This window comes from Cupressus sempervirens, chromosome 7 (assembly GCF_028749045.1).
Source record: "Cupressus sempervirens isolate cs-2001-9-10 chromosome 7, ASM2874904v1, whole genome shotgun sequence".
In the NCBI taxonomy this organism is placed as follows: Eukaryota; Viridiplantae; Streptophyta; class Pinopsida; order Cupressales; family Cupressaceae; genus Cupressus; species Cupressus sempervirens.
Genome location: NC_143124.1, coordinates 187,927,771 through 187,946,907, shown reverse-complemented (window position 1 = coordinate 187,946,907; position 19,137 = coordinate 187,927,771). Strand labels below are relative to the sequence as shown.

Genomic DNA, 19,137 nt, shown 5'->3' with positions numbered 1-19,137 from the left:
TAGTAAAATTTAACAGAATAATTAATAGTCAAGCTTCTCTCTTTTGTTGATGCTGCTTTTGAGTTCTTAATTTTAGATAGCAGTTATGAAACATCTTACCTCTATACGTTGAACTCGGCCTACTCTTTGAGCTTCTACTCAATTTAGATAGATCTTGGTATATCCACAAAAAATCTATAAAAGAAATAACTATATTCACAACATTCATACAAATCTTTGACTTTGTTTTCATACATCTGTATTGAGTGGTGATCTAGAATTTCGTCAGCCCAATAAATCCATAGTAAAAAATGTTAAAACGGCAAGATTTTAGGGCAGAAAAGTGTAGTCAAGCTAAGATAAACAATGGCCAATCATATGTCCTTGTGGGCTTTTTTGGCTTTTTGTATGATCACAACTGCACAGTCTAGAGACAGCATAACTACATGGCAAAGTAGGAATCATCCACATTTGGTAACCCATTTGCCAAGGCAGCCTAAAGTGGGGTTTAATCACTATGCTGGTTATGTGACTCTTAATGAAAAAAGTGGAAGAGTTCTCTTCTATTGGTTCTTTGAAGCTCCTACTCTCAAAGACAGAAAGCCTTTGGTCCTATGGCTTAATGGAGGTGCTAGCTTATGCCAATTTTTAAAACCATTTTACTGTATTAGATCCTCTTATGTCTGTGATTTATAGTGGGAATGTAACAATGTCATTGATTCAACAGGGCCAGGTTGTTCATCTGTGGGTTATGGAGTGTAATGGCTACCCCTGCAAAACAAATGCCACATCAGCAATTTTCGTAATATGCAAAAAAAATCAACGAGAGTCAAAGTCTTTTGAAAATAGACTAGTCAACATTAGTCGATTAACTATCATTAACTTTAATTAAATTGATACATATACAAATATGCTCAAATTTAAAAGAAACTATAAATTCATTACCATATTACTAGTACCAGATACTAGATACCAGGTGGTATAACCATGACGACCAAGTTGAAAAGAGCTCCAGAACCTGTCTAAGAACACAAGGGCGAGAATATTGTAGGAGTGCTTTACCACCCTACCACGAAGCTATTAAGCTTCCCCGAAATCTTTCTTGACATGAAAGATACCCAGCCCAACAACGAGATAGTCTAAACAAGTAAAACTAAGAGAAAGGTAATGGAATTGTGTAGTAACAAGAGTTTTATTCTAGCTATTATATGTAAAGACTGCCACAAAATCACATCTTTAGGCTAGTATCCATCTACCTTAGTAATGAATTTATCCTTAATTCCAATTCACATCATAACCATCGTAAATGCATGTGAAACATGTAGGATAAGCACCTTAATCAATTTATAATGTGACATCCTCAACATGCCATTTAGACCATCATATAAACACTTTACATTTTTATCAACCATCATGGAATTTAACACCATACTCAAAGATTAACAGTAGTTAATTTTGTGGAAATCTCATAGCTCTAGTAGTTAACTTATAAATAAATGTGAGACCATGACATTTATCCAATGACTTAAACCTACACATCATACATCATCTAATGTACATGATGCAATTACAGGTATTCAATGTTTAAGAAAAATAGATACTTCAACTTCAAGTAATTTTAAGGACATTACTTCCTATTGTCAATCATACAAACATCTCTCTCATAAACAAAGAACAATGGAATTCTCATAACTAATTGACTCAATAGAATAGTAATCCGTAATTAGAGTTTCCTTGCACATAGTTTTGATTTATTCCATAACAATTGAATACAATATAAAAATGTTACATAGAACTCTTCTTGCAATGTCCTGATTAGTTTTATCGAGTTGGTAATGCTTAATTATCGAAAGGATTTGCATTACTAACCAAATTATCTATTAACTGTCTATTCAAAATTTATATCAAAACAACTTAACATAGCAACCATGAAATGTATTACAATATCCTCTAATAGCATTTCCTTTATAACTGAGCACAAACAACAGTCTAACAATGGTTCTCTTATAAATATAGTGACAATATTTCTGTGAAAACATCAAACAACAAATTAAGGTGGGTATGGGTGTCCATACTCAACCCTAATTCCTCACGATGTAGGTAATTTGACTAACTGTGAACATTCTCATGCATTTGTCCTAACTTTAACAACTTAATATGATTAGAACAATTCAAAACAAGTTGTTCAATTTTGTATCACTTGCTTGTCTATCATCGATCTTCCTATTATAGGATTTGATATATATAATTTGAGCTAACTGAGGTATTATGATGTAAGTACTTTTAGATGTAAAATTTTGCTAAGACTTTGTAAGCATTATGATGATCAATGTTGAGGAAGTACATTGATGATTTATGTATGAATGTCTTGTATTCATGATGATTTAAATGATGTTGAATTTGATGTAACATGGTTACATTACTTGATTCTTTGATGATGCATTAGATGTATCGTGATTACATTACTTGATTATGTTTCATTGACCTATTGATGTGGATGAATACTCATTTAGTGATCACCACATGTTAGATGGTAGGTATAGTACATAACGTACACATATTATTCATGATAAAAATGTGATTAAAAGATGCGTTAAGAAATCTTAAAGTTGAACAAAATTTTTGACTACTAATATTTAAGTTGATCTCCTTGAGATACTAATTAGTATGGTAGGATGTGGATAAGAAGTATCTACTAGCAAGGAAAAATCCACAAGTGATGCTAGGGTATGGTAAGTGCACAGGTATGTGTGATATCATGTCATTTTAAGTCAATATGTTACAAATTTTGAGACTTCTTGAGATAAGGAAGTATATGATTTTATATTTCATTGGAAAGTCAATTTGATTTATAATATATGATGGACTAACATTGGGTGTTGTTCCTGTAATTCAACACATGGAATGTCACATTACCAGAAAGAGGGAATATTGTCAGAGAGAGGTAGCCTAACCTTGTAAATCTATAGGATGGTAATGGAATTCACACACTTACATAGAAATTTTTCTTGAAATGATTACTTATGCATGTGCTTACATAACATTTGTATTATATTCCTATAATTTATTACTTCAATTGTATGATAATAGATCTTTCAAAAGATAGCTCCAAGAGAGTTAATGTGTTAATATATTAATGAAATGTAGCTTTCATTTAAGGAAACCAAATTTTGACTTTATAATGGAAGTTAGATCTTGATATTGTAGATTAATTTCCTTGTATATATAATTGGGTATGATTTGAATTCTTATATATATCCGCATCGGGATGATGCATTCTCTAAGTGGGGAAGGATTTCATAACCCATTTCCCCCTCTAACGAATAAATCGACATCACATTTCCACGTGGATGACAAAATGAAACAATTTTAAAATGATTAGAATTGGTTATCGTTAATTTTAAAGATGGTGGATTGGATCAGTCATCATTTAGTTTTGGAGAGGTCATCTCGAGTGGGTATGCAAATACAATTGCGCTAACAAAGAATGGGGAGGATAGTTATTGGAATGGGATGCCTCTATCCTCCTTTTTACGTGTCTTTTTCTACACCCTCTAGTTTTGATTATTCTTAGCTCTTTCTCTCTGCTTTCTACAGACTCTTTGTATCTTCTCACTCTCAGATCTCTCATTTCTCATTTTCTTTACCTTGTCCTTCTTCAATCGCTTGACAATGACGAATGCCTTGAGGAAGTTGTGCCACCATTTGAATCTTCATCTGCATTGTTTACTTCAAACCCAAGCAAGAAGAGGCACAAATTAGCTAGCCAAGTTGTGAAATCCATTGCCCTGACTGCAAAGGAATGGATTTTACTTCGCTGGTGACGTCTGCGAGGACTTTGTTTTTGATATTTGTGGTGCTGCTGTTGCTCTACATATGGCATGGTGAGCCTCTGAGGATGAGATCATTTCTGCAACTCGTCTCGAAGCGGTTGTCTACCTCTAATGGGAATACCACACAAAAAAGAAGAAGATGGGAGGCCAATGGGAGCACGTCAAGGAAAATAAGCCAGTATCAATCCATAGGTTCCCTTCTCATTAACAAAAATCATTAAGTACTCGTTTGACTTTTTAATTTGTAGGTGTAAATATGCAAGTGCTGTGGTTGCTTGTTGATTTGTTACTGTTCTTGTATGTGAACTATTTTTCCATAGCCATTGTATGTGAAATGCTTACTATGGTCGATGATGTCAAATGATATACAAGAGGGGATTGGATTATGATCTTTGATAGGTGCCTTTTTTGGAAACGCGATAGTTTCTTTGAAGCTGTCTCAATTATTTTTTTCTAAATCTTTACTAGATTGGTTAGGAAGGACGCCCTTGTCTTTAAGGGGTCTTGGCACCATTTTGTATCGGGGTCCTTTTTCATTTCTTGCATTGATTATCTATGTTGATTTATGCTGTCCATGACCAATATGGGAGTAGCATGTTAAGTGTCTTGAAACCACCAGATAGATGAGATACCATGTAGCCATATGGGATTATTTATAACAAGATTAATTCAACCTTTTATTATAGTTGTCAACAGTGTGGAACGGTTATGAATTAGATAGTAAATTTGTACTTAGATCACCACAATACAATATTTGAAATAGAGTACCAGAGTCCTTTGTATAGGTTCATAGGGAATGATAGACAAGCAAGTGATACAAAATTGAACAACTTGTTTTGAATTGTTCTAATCATATTAAGTTGTTAAAGTTAGGACAAATGCATGAGAATGTTCATAGTTAGTCAAATTACCTAAATCGTGAGGAATTAGGGTTGAGTATGGACACCCATACCCACCTTAATTTGTTGTTTGATGTTTTCACAAAAATATTGTCACTATATTTATAAGAGAACCACTGTTAGACATTTGTTTGTGCTCAGTTATAAAGGAAATGATATTAGAGGATATTGTAATACATTTCATGGTTGCTATGTTAAGTTGTTTTGATATAAATTTTGAACAGAAAGTTAATAGATAATTTGGTTAGTAATGCAAATCCTTTCGATAATTAAGCATTACCAACTCGATAAAACTAATCAGGACATTGCAAGAAGAGTTCTATGTAACATTTTTATATTGTATTCAAGAGTTATGGAATAAATCAAAACTATGTGCAAGCAAACTCTTATTATGGATTACTATTCTATTGAGTCAATTAGTTTTGAGAATTCCATTGTTCTTTGTTTATGAGAGAGATGTTTGTATGATTGACAATAGGAAGTAATGTCCTCAAAATTACTTGAAGTTGAAGTATCTATTTGTCTTAAACATTGAATACCTATAATTGCATCATGTACATTAGATGATGTATGATGTGTAGGTTTAAGTCATTGGATAAATGTCATGGTCTCACATTTATTTATAAGTTAACTACTAGAGCTATGAGATTTCCACAAAATTAACTACTGTTAACATTTGAGTATGGTGTTAAATTCCATGATGGTTGATAAAAATGTAAAGTGTTTATATGATGGTCTAAATGGCATGTTGAGGATGTCACATTATAAATTGATTAAGGTGCTTATCCTACATGTTTCACATGCATTTACGATGGTTATGATGTGAATTGGAATTAAGGATAAATTCATTACTAAGGTAGATGGATACTAGCCTAAAGATGTGATTTTGTGGCAGTCTTTACATATAATAGCTAGAATAAAACTCTTGTTACTACATAATTCCATTACCTTTCTCTTAGTTTTACTTGTTTAGACTATCTCGTTCTCGGGCTGGGTATCTTTCATGTCAGGAAAGATTCCGGGGAAAGCTTAACAGCTTCGTGGTAGGGTGGTAAAGCACTCCTACAATATTCTCGCCCTTGTGTTCTTAGACAGGTTCTGGAGCTCTTTTCAACTTGGTCGTCATGGTTATACCACCTGGTATCTAGTATCTGGTACTAGTAATCTTGTAATGAATTTATAGTTTCTTTTAAATTTGAGCATATATGTATATGTATCAATTTAATTAAAGTTAATGATAGTTAATCGACTAATGTTGACTGGTATATTTTCAAAAGACTTTGACTCTCACTGATTTTTTTTGCATATTACGAAGATTTTTGATGTGGCATTTGTTTTGTAGGGGTAGCCATTACATATGGTATCATTAATTATAATTATAAAATTGTTTCATTTTGTCATCGACGTGGAAATGTGATGCCAATTTATTCGTTAGAGGGGGAAATGGGTTATGACATCCTTCCCCACTTAGAGAATGCATCGTCTCGATGTGGATATATATAAGAATTCAAATCATACCCAATTATATATACAAGGAAATGAATCTAAAATATCAAGATCTAACTTCCATTATAAAGTCAAAATTTGGTTTCCTTAAATGAAAGCTACATTTCATTAACATATTAACACATTAACTCTCCTAGAGCTATCTTTTGAAAGATCTATTATCATACAATTGAAGTAATAAATTATAAGAACACAAATGTTATGTAAGCACATGCATAAGTAATCATTTCAAGAAAAAATTCTGTGTAAGTGTGTGAATTCCATTACCATCCTATAGTTTTACAAGGTTAGGCTACCTCTCTTCGACAATATTCCCTCTTTCTGGTAATGTGTCACTCCCTCTATTGCATTATAGGAACAACACCCAATGTCAGTCCATCATATATTATAAATCAAATTGAATTTCCAATGAAATATAAAATCATATACTTCCTTATCTCAAGAAGTCTCAAAATGTGTAACATATTTACTTAAAATCACATGATAACACACATAGCTTTGCACTTACCATACCCTAGCATCACTTGTGGATTTTTCCTTGCTAGTAGATACTTCTTATCCACATCTTGCCATACTAATTAGTATCTCAAGGAGATCAACTTAAATATTAGTAGTCAAAAATTTTGTTCAACTTTAAGATTTCTTAACTCATCTTTTAATCACATTTTGATCATGAGTAAGATGTGTACCTTATGTACTATACCTACCATCTAACATGTGGTGTTCACTAAATGAGTATTCATCCACATCAATAGGTCAATGAAACATAATCAAGTAATGTAATCATGATACATCTAATGCATCATCAAAGAATCAAGTAATGTAACCACATTACATCAAATTCAACATCATTTAAATCATCATGAATACAAGACATTCATACATAAATCATCAATGTACTTCCTCAACATTGATCATCATAATGCTTACAAAGTCTTAGCAAAATTTTACATCTAAAAGTACTTACATCATAATACCTTAGTTAGCTCAAATTATATATATCAAATCCTATAATAGGAAGATCAATGATAGAAAATCTAGACAATCAAATGTGTCAAGCAATATTGACCCAAAGTTGTTATCTATAAAATAGTAAAACTGAATTCCAACACACATGTTGACTAAAGGGTTTAAGTTGAATGTGTAATAGCTAAGTCTATACTACTAAGTTTATGTCAAACAATATATCAACTAAGAGTCCAAAATGCAATATGACCAAATTGGTGATCATTATTCATTGACCAAATTGACTAAATAAAAAGGAGTCAACAACTTTCTATAAAGACCATATTTTCATACACTTTCCACATAGACCAAAAAGTCAGATTAGGTTAGTCAAAATTCATCTAAAATTAGTTGAGTCAACAAGTAGATACAATGTCTTCCAATTAAGTTTGCAACTTCATTCTATTTTCCAACATACATGTCGAAATGATATGTGCAAATAAAGTTACGTTTCATAACCAATTATTGACCAAATTGTCGAACACAACATATCATCACATGACTATGCCATAAATGAAAATATCAGAAGAAGTTGACCTACATGTCCAACTTTATTCTATCATATGTAAAACCATGTCCTGTTAAGTATTTGCCACATTATTATTTGCAAGAATCACATAAATAAGAAAACTATAGCTTGATTAGTTAACATTTTTTTTTTTGCTGCCATAATCAAGGATTAACAATAATTATCCATTTACAAATGTAACACATGACATTATCCAAGGAATCCATCCATCAGATGCATGATTTATGAAATATACAAAGTATAATGTAGAGCATCATACCTTAATGGGCATCATAGAAAATGTTGACCTACACGTCGAACATGGAAGAATAAGCACATCATACAAGTGCAGTGTCCTCTATCATATGATCAGCACCATTAAGTAAATCATCTAGGTATGCTCACCAATCACCTGCAAGGATCAGTAATCCAATTTTTATTAGTTGAGTGACCTTAGGCCCTCAAGCCAATTTTGTCACCATAGTGTGCTTAACCAACATATAAGCATGTGTTGTGATGTATGGCCTTTCTGCCATTAAATCATCACATAATGATGTAATTAAGTACATCTCAAATGACGAACTGGGCAATCAAACTAAGATGACTTTTCAATGAGCTCTCTAGTGGTTCCAGTCTCCAAAAGCTATAGGACGTCTCCCACCTGCTTCTCGAGATGAAAATATGGCCTAGGCACTTTAACCTTGCCAACCACAGAGTGGATACTTTCCTCGAGATTCTTCTTGGCTCGAAGAATACCCCGAACCTAACACGAGAAGCCTAGCTTCCCGAAACAAGATGGATCGGATGGATCTGGTGCGACCGTGTAACATTTCTACATTGCAACCATGTGCCTAGTAGTCTAAACACAGAATGTAGCTGGGAAATAAATAACTACATATCTATACATATGCAGTAAAAGAAAAAGAATTCCAAATAGGTATAACCATGTGTCACATATACAGTATTTGGAAAAATTAAAATGGCTTGGCCAAGCACTTTCAAAATCCAAAATTACCTATAGAAGAAACAAGAACAGACATGTATCCATTCTACAGAACTGGCAGATAGGGAAACTAAACATGAAGATATCCACCTATCTGTCCCATAATTGCTACATTACACCCTTCCATGAAGGAAAGTACACAACATCTAACCTTCCTTGTTTGTCCACATTTGACACCCATAGTGGAAGGTAAGCTTTCCAAAATAATAAAAATAGCATAATATAAATGCGAAAGGAAGAATGGCATGTTCTTCACAATCTACTCCCTTATATATCCTATCAATGCTCCACAATGAACAACATAGATGAAAACACTTCCAAATCATAGGACTAGCAACATCAAAAATATGCTCACACAACCTAGCCACCTCAAGATCAAATAAATCTTAAATAAGATTCATAATTCTTAAGTAAAAGTCCAAAAAGGAGATACAAACCAAAATAAAAGTGAACAAGATTCAAGTAAATAGCTCACATAAGAAATTGGTGGCTTGGTGGTCACAAAGAACATAAAATCTCAAGCTAGTCCTTCATCATATCCAAGTTCATGAAACCAAACATAATAAAATGAAACCCATTTCACTTAAAGCACAATGACTCTCACTAGTCACTAAGAGGGAGTAGATGTTTAACAACATCTTGCAATTTGATAAGAACATAACCAAACTTCTCATGCATTGCATGCAATACTCTTGCAATTGAAATCCATGTTCTTCCTACTTATTATATTAGATTAATCAATGAGCCTCATGAATCTGGCATAAAATAGAAATAAATTCTTGCACCACATGTGTATCACATGTCATTTACATAATAAAAAGATATTTTGCATTGCTATCACAAGCTAAATCTTCGTTTGGTAGGCTCTCATAGCCTAGTGCAAAAGTCAACCATCCTTTGACTATCTCAATAGTTCAATTTTAATACTCCAATTCGCACAGTATACCATCACATGGTTTAGAGTAATTATAGTCATAAACATATGAGGTATGCAATTTACTAGTCATTCCATAAACTTTCATTTTGTCAATCTTTTAAAGAATGCAATTTTAACTCAAAATCATGACATGCATAAGGAACTTCATATAATCATAACTGAGAGACACAACATGCAACCCATCTCATCAACTCATACAACATAAGGTGAACAAGTTGACTTACAGTTGTATGTCTAGCATAGTGAACTCAAGGCCCAAGTGTGGAACCAAGAGCTTTGATACCATATGTAATGGCTACCCCTACAAAACAAATGCCACATCAGCAATCTCCGTAATATGCAAAAAAAATCAGCGAGAGTCAAAGTCTTTTGAAAATAGATCAGTCAACATTAGTCGATTAACAATCATTAACTTTAATTAAATTGATACATATACATATATGCTCAAATTTAAAAGAAACTATAAATTCATTACCAGATTACTAGTACCAGATACTAGATACTAGGTGGTATAACCATGACGACCAAGTTGAAAAGAGCTCCAAAACCTGTCTAAGAACACAAGGGCGAGAATATTGTAGGAGTGCTTTACCACCCTACCACGAAGCTGTTAAGCTTCCACAGAATCTTTCCTGACATGAAAGATACCCAGCCCGACAACGAGATAGTCTAAACAAGTAAAACTCAGAGAAAGGTAATGGAATTGTGTAGTAACAAGAGTTTTATTCTAGCTATTATATGTAAAGACTACCACAAAATCACATCTTTAGGCTAGTATCCATCTACCTTAGTAATGAATCTATCCTTAATTCCAATTCACATCATAACCATCATAAATGCATGTGAAACATGTAGGATAAGCACCTTAATCAATTTATAATATGACATCCTCAACATGCCATTTAGACCATCATATAAACACTTTACATTTTTATCAACCATCATGGAATTTAACACCATACTCAAAGGTTAACAGTAGTTAATTTTGTGGAAATCTCATAGCTCTAGTAGTTAACTTATAAATAAATGTGAGACCATGACATTTATCCAATGACTTAAACCTACACATCATACATCATCTAATGTACATGATGCAATTACAGGTATTCAATGTTTAAGACAAATAGATACTTCAACTTCAAGTAATTTTAAGGACATTACTTCCTATTGTCAATCATACAAACATCTCTCTCATAAACAAAGAACAATGGAATTCTCATAACTAATTGACTCAATAGAATAGTAATCCGCAATTAGAGTTTGCTTGCACATAGTTTTGATTTATTCCATAACTCTTGAATACAATATAAAAATGTTACATAGAACTCTTCTTGCAATGTCCTGATTAGTTTTATCGAGTTGGTAATGCTTAATTATTGAAAGGATTTGCATTACTAACCAAATTATCTATTAACTTTCTGTTCAAAATTTATATCGAAACAACTTAACATAGCAATCATGAAATGTATTACAATATCCTCTAATAGCATTTCCTTTATAACTGAGCACAAACAACCATCTAACAGTGGTTCTCTTATAAATATAGTGACAATATTTCTATGAAAACATCAAACAACAAATTAAGGTGGGTATGGGTGTCCATACTCAACCCTAATTCCTCACGATGTAGGTAATTTGGCTAACTGTGAACATTCTCATGCATTTGTCCTAACTTTAACAACTTAATATGATTAGAACAATTCAAAACAAGTTGTTCAATTTTGTATCACTTTCTTGTCTATCATTCCCTATGAACCTATACAAAGGACTCTGGTACTCTATTTCAAATATTGTATTGTGGTGATCTAAGTACAAATTTACTGTCTAATTCATAACCGTTCCACACTTTTGAGAACTATAATAAAAAGTCAAATTAATCTTGTTATAAATAATCCCATATGACTACATGGTATCTCATCTATCCAATGGTTTCAAGACACTTGACATGCTACTCCCATATTGGTTGTGGATAGCATAAATCAACATAGACAATCAATGCAAGAAACGAAAAAGGACCCCGATACAAAATGGTGCCAAGACCCCTTAAAGACAAGGGTGTCCTTCCTAACCAATCTAATAAAGATTTAGAAAAAAATAATTGAGACAGCTTCAAAGAAACTGTCGCGTTTCCAACAAAGGCACCTATCAAAGATCATAATCCAATCCCCTCTTGTATATCATTTGACATCATCGACCATAGTAAGCATTTCACATACAACGGCTATGGAAAAACAGTTCACATACAAGAACAGTAACAAATCAACAAGCAACCACAACACTTGCATATTTACACCTACAAATTAAAAAGTCAAATGAGTACTTAATGATTTTTGTTAATGAGAAGGGAACCTACGGATTGATACTGGCTTATTTGCCTTGACGTGCTCCCATTGGCCTCCCATCTTTTTTTTTTGTGTGGTATTCCCATCAGAGGTAAACAACCGCTTCGAGACTAGTTGAAGAAATGAGCTCATCCTCAGAGGCTCACCATGCCATATGTAGAGCAACAACAACACCACAAATATCAAAAACAAAGTCCTCGCAGACGTCACCAGTGAAGTAAAATCCATTCCTTTGTAGTCAGGGCAATGGATTTCACAACTTGGCTAGCTGATTTGTGCCTCTTCTTGCTTGGGTTTGAAGTAAACAATGCAGATGAAGATTCAAATGGTTGCACAACTTCCTCAAGGCGTTCATCATTGTCAAGCGATTGAAGAAGGACAAGGTAAAGAAAATGAGAAATGAGAGATCTGAGAGTGAGAAGATACAAAGAGTCTGTAGAGAGTAGAGAGAAAGAACCAAGAATAATCAAAACTAGAGGGTGTAGAGAAAGACACGTAAAAAGGAGGATAGAGGCATCCCGTTCCAATAACTGTCCTCCCCATTCTTTGTTAGCGCAACTGTATTTGCATACCCACCCGAGATGACCTCGCCAAAACTAAATGATAACTAATCCAATCCACCATCTTTACAATTAATGATAACCAATTCTAATCATTAATTATAATTATAAAATTGTTTCGTTTTGTCATCCATGTGGAAATGTGATGCTGATTTATTCGTTAGAGGGGGAAATGGGTTATGACATGGAGCATCAGAAGAGATTGGACCTTTCCTTATAAATGGGACTAGACTTTATTTGAATGGTTACGCATGGAACAAACGTGAGGATAATTTGCATACTGATTGAATTCATTGCTTGTACTTCATATAATATTTGTAGCACTCACAATTTCATAGTTCCATGATCAGAGGCCAATTTATTATTCGTGGAGTCCCCCATGGGAGTGGGATTTTCCTACTCTAATAAAACATCTGACTACAAGAAATTAGGAGATAAAGTTACTGGTAAGAAAATGATATTTCATGATCTATCTTTAAATATCACATATTAATGATGAAATTAGGTTTGGAAAAATAAGTCAATTTTAGCTATTTAATATTTTTTAGTTTAAAAATGAAATTTTAATGTACAATGTTAAAGGGTCAGATACTTCATACATCATACAAAATCTATATTCCTCAAAACATGAAATTTCAATATGCGATCATTAATGAGAAGATTGGATGGCAATTCAACTACCCAGCTGAGGATTCATATGTGTTCCTCCAAAAATGGTTTGAACTATATCCTCAGTATAGAACACGCAAGTTCTACTTGATAGGAGAAAGCTATGCAGGTGAGGGTCTAGTTTGTTTTTCTATATACTATCCTAGAAAAGCCCACTTTTTATTTTTTAAAACTAATATATTTAATAGTTCTTGTTTTACTAGGACACTATGTTCCTCAGCTTGCAGAACTCATACATGATCGAAACAAAATCTATCCCAAAAGTCATCATATAAATCTTAAAGGTTTCATGGTAGGTAATCCGATTCTCTAAGATTTGGTCTAGTGAAATCTTTTTAAATGACAAAGGTTTGATTTATATGATACTAACATCAGATTTATCACTATGATTTATGAATCCATATCTTAAGATTGATCTGGGTCCAGATCTTATTTTTCAATCAGTTTTATTGAAAAGGGAAGTTTTATGAATTGATCTCTTTAGATTGAAGTACTAATATCGGAATTCAATTGTTTTCTTTTTTGAAAGATTTGATATTCATATTTTATGCTAATAGTTTATGTTAATTCCTTCTCTCATAAAGATAAATGATCAACTTAATTTTTATTATGAAATAAATAATAAGATAATGAGGTTGATGTACTCAATATAGGTGGGCAACCCAACAACAGATTTTGCTAATGATCATCGCGGTTTCACGGATTATGCTTGGAGTCATGCAATTGTATCTGATGAAACCCACAAAATCATCCAAGAAAACTGTGTTTTTGATGCTAACAATACATTTGACAACGAAAAGTGCTTAGATGCAGTCGATGAAGTTTTTGCACAATATGATAAGATAGATCTGTATAGTCTCTACACTCCTGCATGCATTTCCGAAAACACAACAAAAAATATAAAACGTTGGGGAAGTACTCAGCTCAAATATTCATCCGACAAGGTATTTCTCACATAATGAGTTCTATTGTTCTTAATTTCCATTATGATCCAAAATGTACATGTTAGTGTGATTTTGAGAAGAATCTAAGAACCTCATGACTACTATTTGTTCCAAAATCTTCAGTTCTTTATGCATCTGATGAGGGGGCCAGCAGGTGGATATGATCCTTGTCATGATGAACGTGCCCAGCCTTACTACAACAGATATGATGTTCAGAAAGCTCTTCATGTCCTCAATGGTTCACAACTTAGAAATTGGACCATATGCAAGTAAGATTTTCTCTCAACATGGTGGTAATCACATATATATTTATATCATTTAACAACAAAGAGTCATTAACTTTTTTCTTTGTTTATTTGAAAATGTATTAAAAGAGATGTCTATTGAAGAATCACTCAAACAAATCAAATTTTAGCATATTTATTATTTTGATTACGTAAGAGTCTACATAACTTGTGAGCCTTTCATGTGGAAGGTTCACAGGTAACAATAACTAATCACAGCAAATAACAATAATTAATCTAGACTTAGATCGTTTACCGATAAAAATATTTATTGGTTTGATTGAAATCATTTAAATGAGTATGGAATTTTCTGAATTGCAGCGATGATCTTCTCAATGATTGGACAGACAATCTGCCAACTGTATTGCCTATCTATCATAAGCTTTTGAAGGCAGGTTACCGCATATGGGTTTACAGGTAGTTTTATGGATATAAGTTGTCATGTGTGTTTTTTCTACTAAGTGACATAAAGTGCATTATATTCAATCTTTGTTAATGAAAATTATAAATAATGTATGTAACAGTGGAGACACCGATGGGCGAGTTCCTGTACTATCAACAAGATTTAGTATGTCCCTATTAAAAGTACAATAGAAACTTTGATATAAATGTACTATACACAATACCTAGTGCTTTGCATTAATGTTGAAAATCTATGTTGGTTATTATAGGCAGCTGGGTGGACTCAAGATTATGGAGCCTTAACATTTGCCACCATTAAAGGTGCCGGTCATGAAGCTCCGTTGTTTAAGCGACCCCAATATTTTCTTCTCTATAGCTCATTTCTTTCAGGAAGGGCTCTGCCGAATCAAGCACAATTATAGGCCTTTGGATGCTGATGTATATTGCGCCTTGTATACATGCAACAGAATTTATTTGATTTTGGATGACGACCAATCCAATGTAGTTTGATGACTATGAAAAGTTGACATTCCAACGATCATTCACTGTTTATTTTTATATAAAAACATTGTATTATTATATTGCATAAATAGTCAATAGAGATTTCTGATTGTTTGAGATAAGTGATACTTATAGATATGTTGATGTGATTAATAGTGATATAATAATCTATTGTATATTATATGCTAATGTAACAAGTGTCACATAGTAGCATGAACTTGTTCTTATAATTCAAATAATAAATATATATTATAATTATAATTAATAAAATAAATATGTATTATATAATTATAATTAATAAAATAAATAAATATTATATAGTTATAGTTAATAGTATAAATATTTATTATATGTAGTTAAATAAACTATTATAGTTAATACTATTGTTTATATCTATTATATTCTATTATATGTCTTATACAAAATTGTTTATTTTTATAAAACAATAATATCTTAAATCATAAATAAATTAGATTATATTACTATTTTATATGCATTTCCAAAATTTAATATTATTATGTCAATTCCAGTCATCATCTCTCCCATAGTTTAATGAAAACAATAGTTGTTTAGTTTTATAATTTATATATATTAATATTATTTTATTAATATAATTGGACAATCTTTGTAAAATTAATTAGCCAATTGTACAAAGTGAATGCAATAGTAATAGTACTAGCTTAGGACAAGTATAATAAGATTAGTGGATATAATATAGCCTCAAATATCTAGAATAAGTAATTGTTGTGGCCATCCTTAAAAATCACCTTAAAAAAAAATGTTGACTTTGACTATTTAACATTTTAAGTCTAGGAATAAATCCTTAACCTTTGATGTCTAAGCCATCCAAATTGGTATTAACATGTCTTTAATTGAATTTAATAATAAAAATGTTTAGTTTATATTTTCTTATGTAGATTATTTAATTTTTAAATAGATCAAAATGGTATCAATAAAAATTTATAGATTACATTTTGTCTTTTATTCAAATATTTTAAAAGATGAAAGTTTAATAGAATTAGAAGTTAATAAAATATATTCTTTATAAGAAAATATGATAGTTTTTTCTCATATAATGTTTAAGAAAGTTCCTTTACTGACTTGTGGATCTTCTTATAATCACTCAACTCAAAATATAAGCATTTATATTATGTTAACAAATAATTTATGAAAAGTATGTTTTCTCCAAAGAAGAAGGAAAGATAATTTGAAAATTTAATGTGTGTAGTTAATAATCAAGGACAGTTAATATATTGTAATTATATTCAAGTTCTATAGTTGCTATGTGTTTTTCTTTTATGAATTAATTGTATGTTAATTGATTTAAAATAATTTATATTGATAAACTAATTTATATAGTTCTTTTATAAATGTTTAAAAGGTGACTGTTGGAATGCTATTTAAAATTTACTATATTACATAGATAGATATTTTTATTTTTATTTTTCTTTCTAAATAGTGATTACATAGATAACATTAATGATAAAATTAATACAAACTTTGAATCATTTTATAATTACAATTTCCTATCATTGTAAATTACATTTATAAATTTCTTTAAAAATGTCTAAAATCTTATATTTAATGTTATTTAGAAATTTATATTTGAATTTTATTAAAAGAGAATATTTTATTTTTTATTTTTAAATATTTAAATTATAAATTTTCTTGCCACGTCTATAATTCAAAATAGACTCTTGGAAGTTTTTAGATTTAATTTCTTGCATAATACATCAATGCAATTATGCTAAAATAAATTAAAAATAAAATAATTTATCAAAATTATAATTTGACTTTATATGAGAATAGTTTATGATGAATTTAGTTCTTAATGTGCCTCTATCAATTTTGGTTTAGTGAGTCTATGACTATTGCTAATGGAGAAAACAAGATTCATAGCCACACAAAATCAATATTAAAGAGGATTGTCATCATGTGGGTGATTCTTATTGAAATGTCCCTTTTCTGATTTTATATGATATTTAAAACCTCTAATCAGATTTTAAAAGCAAACAACCAAATATTTCAAAGATCCTCCAATTTCTCAATAAAACCCAAATCGGGTATGCCCGAAATAGTGCCAAAAACTTCACAGCTTCACATATTATTAATAAATCTGAAAGTAGACATTTTTACAAAAATTTCACCAGCATAACAGCCTAAAAATGACATTTCCAGATCTATATAGCATTTACACAACATCTCCCAAATGTAGGACTAAAACCGTGCTCATCGGGCTCCTAAAATTAAGACAAAAATGCTCGGAACCACCACAAAAACACTAATAATCTATCATAGAAGTATAATCACGACCAAATACATATATTCAGCTCTATTTTAACATCTAAATGTCTGAAATACAGTAGCAACCCAAACTGATATGAAATACTCAACCGGAAACACCAAACTCTTACAAAAACACACCCGAAAACCCACAAATTTGCACTGTTCAGCACAAGGGAAAACTCTGCATGAGCTTGCACATGGAATGACTTTAAACTCCTGTTCTTAGCCTTCCTAAAAACCTACAAACTCCCATTCTTGGGTCTCCTTCTCCACAGTTTGGCAGCCTCTGAAGAACAACAAAGCAATGAGCAAAATCAAGTTTTGAAATAAGCCCAAAATGCCTCCAAATCCCTTAAAAGATGACATAACCCTAACTCATGTCCAAGAGGAGTTAATAAAACATATTTTAATAATAATTTTTATTTATTAGTCCATTGGTTTCCAAAGATTAGCCCCTTTTTTCGAAACTTCACCTTTTTGAGCCTGCCTGCCTTAACAAAGATTATTATTTTTAATTATTTGAAAAGGGGACATGACAAGTCCTCCCCTCCCAAATATTTCTTGTCCTCAAGCAATGAAGGTTGGAATTGTCAAGAATATGTGCTCCTTCCCAAGTTGCATCCTCCAGTATTTTTTAATCTTTTCTCTCTTGTATCCAAAATCTCTTCTGGTATCAAAACTAATTTCCCTTCATCATCAAGAGGTGGTAATTTTGTAGATACTATGGTTTCTGGCCTAGAACCTTCTTTAGGAAAGATACATGGAAAATATTATGTATTTTGCTATTTGGTGGGAGCTCCAATTCATAAGCTACCTCTCCTACTTTCTTGATGATCTTATAAGGCCCATAGAACCTTGGCTTGAGTTTCTCTGCCCCACTCCTCTTCAAGGTGCTTTTCTTATATGGTTGCAACCTAACAAATACCAAATCTCCCAACTCAAAAGATCTTTCAGCCCTTTTCCTATCAACATAAAACTTCTATTGGTTCTGTGCATGTTGTAGATTATCTTTGAGGGACCTTATTATGTCTTGGCTTTGCTTGAAAAAATCACTTGCTGCAGGTACTCTACTATCTGAAAGTACTATATCAACAAAGGAAAGGGCATCATAACCATAAAGAGCATGAAAAGGAGGCATACCAATAGACATGTGATGAGATATATTGTAACAATACTCCCCTAGGTGCAACCATTTCACCCAAGCATGTTGTTGATTTGAAACATAGTTCCTTAAATATCCCTCTATCCATTTATTAACTATCTCTGTTTGTCCATCTGTTTGAGGGTGATAGCTAGTACTGGGAGTGAGTTTAGTTCCTACCAAATGAAAGAGCTCCTTCCAAAAAGAGCTGAGGAATCTACTATTCCAATCACTGACAATGTTTCTAGGCAAGCCATGTAATCTAAAAATTTCCTTGAAGAACAATTTGGCCACTTGTGATGCCTTGAAATCATATGTGATAGGAAAGAAATGTTCAT

At 32.0% G+C, this 19,137-nt stretch overlaps 1 protein-coding gene across 1 annotated transcript; it reads left to right on the top strand.

Moving 5' to 3' along the window:
- The first annotated feature begins 345 nt into the window (after nucleotides 1-345).
- Nucleotides 346-15,293, top strand: LOC149546125 (serine carboxypeptidase-like 31). The gene is made up of 11 exons (XM_089793893.1): nucleotides 346-607; nucleotides 707-730; nucleotides 12,757-12,834; nucleotides 12,923-13,018; nucleotides 13,258-13,350; nucleotides 13,445-13,533; nucleotides 13,895-14,185; nucleotides 14,309-14,454; nucleotides 14,791-14,886; nucleotides 14,994-15,054; nucleotides 15,141-15,293. Exons 1-11 carry the CDS (start codon nucleotides 346-348, stop codon nucleotides 15,291-15,293), a joined length of 1,389 nt encoding a protein of 462 aa, XP_089650019.1.
- The last annotated feature ends 3,844 nt before the right edge of the window (nucleotides 15,294-19,137 follow it).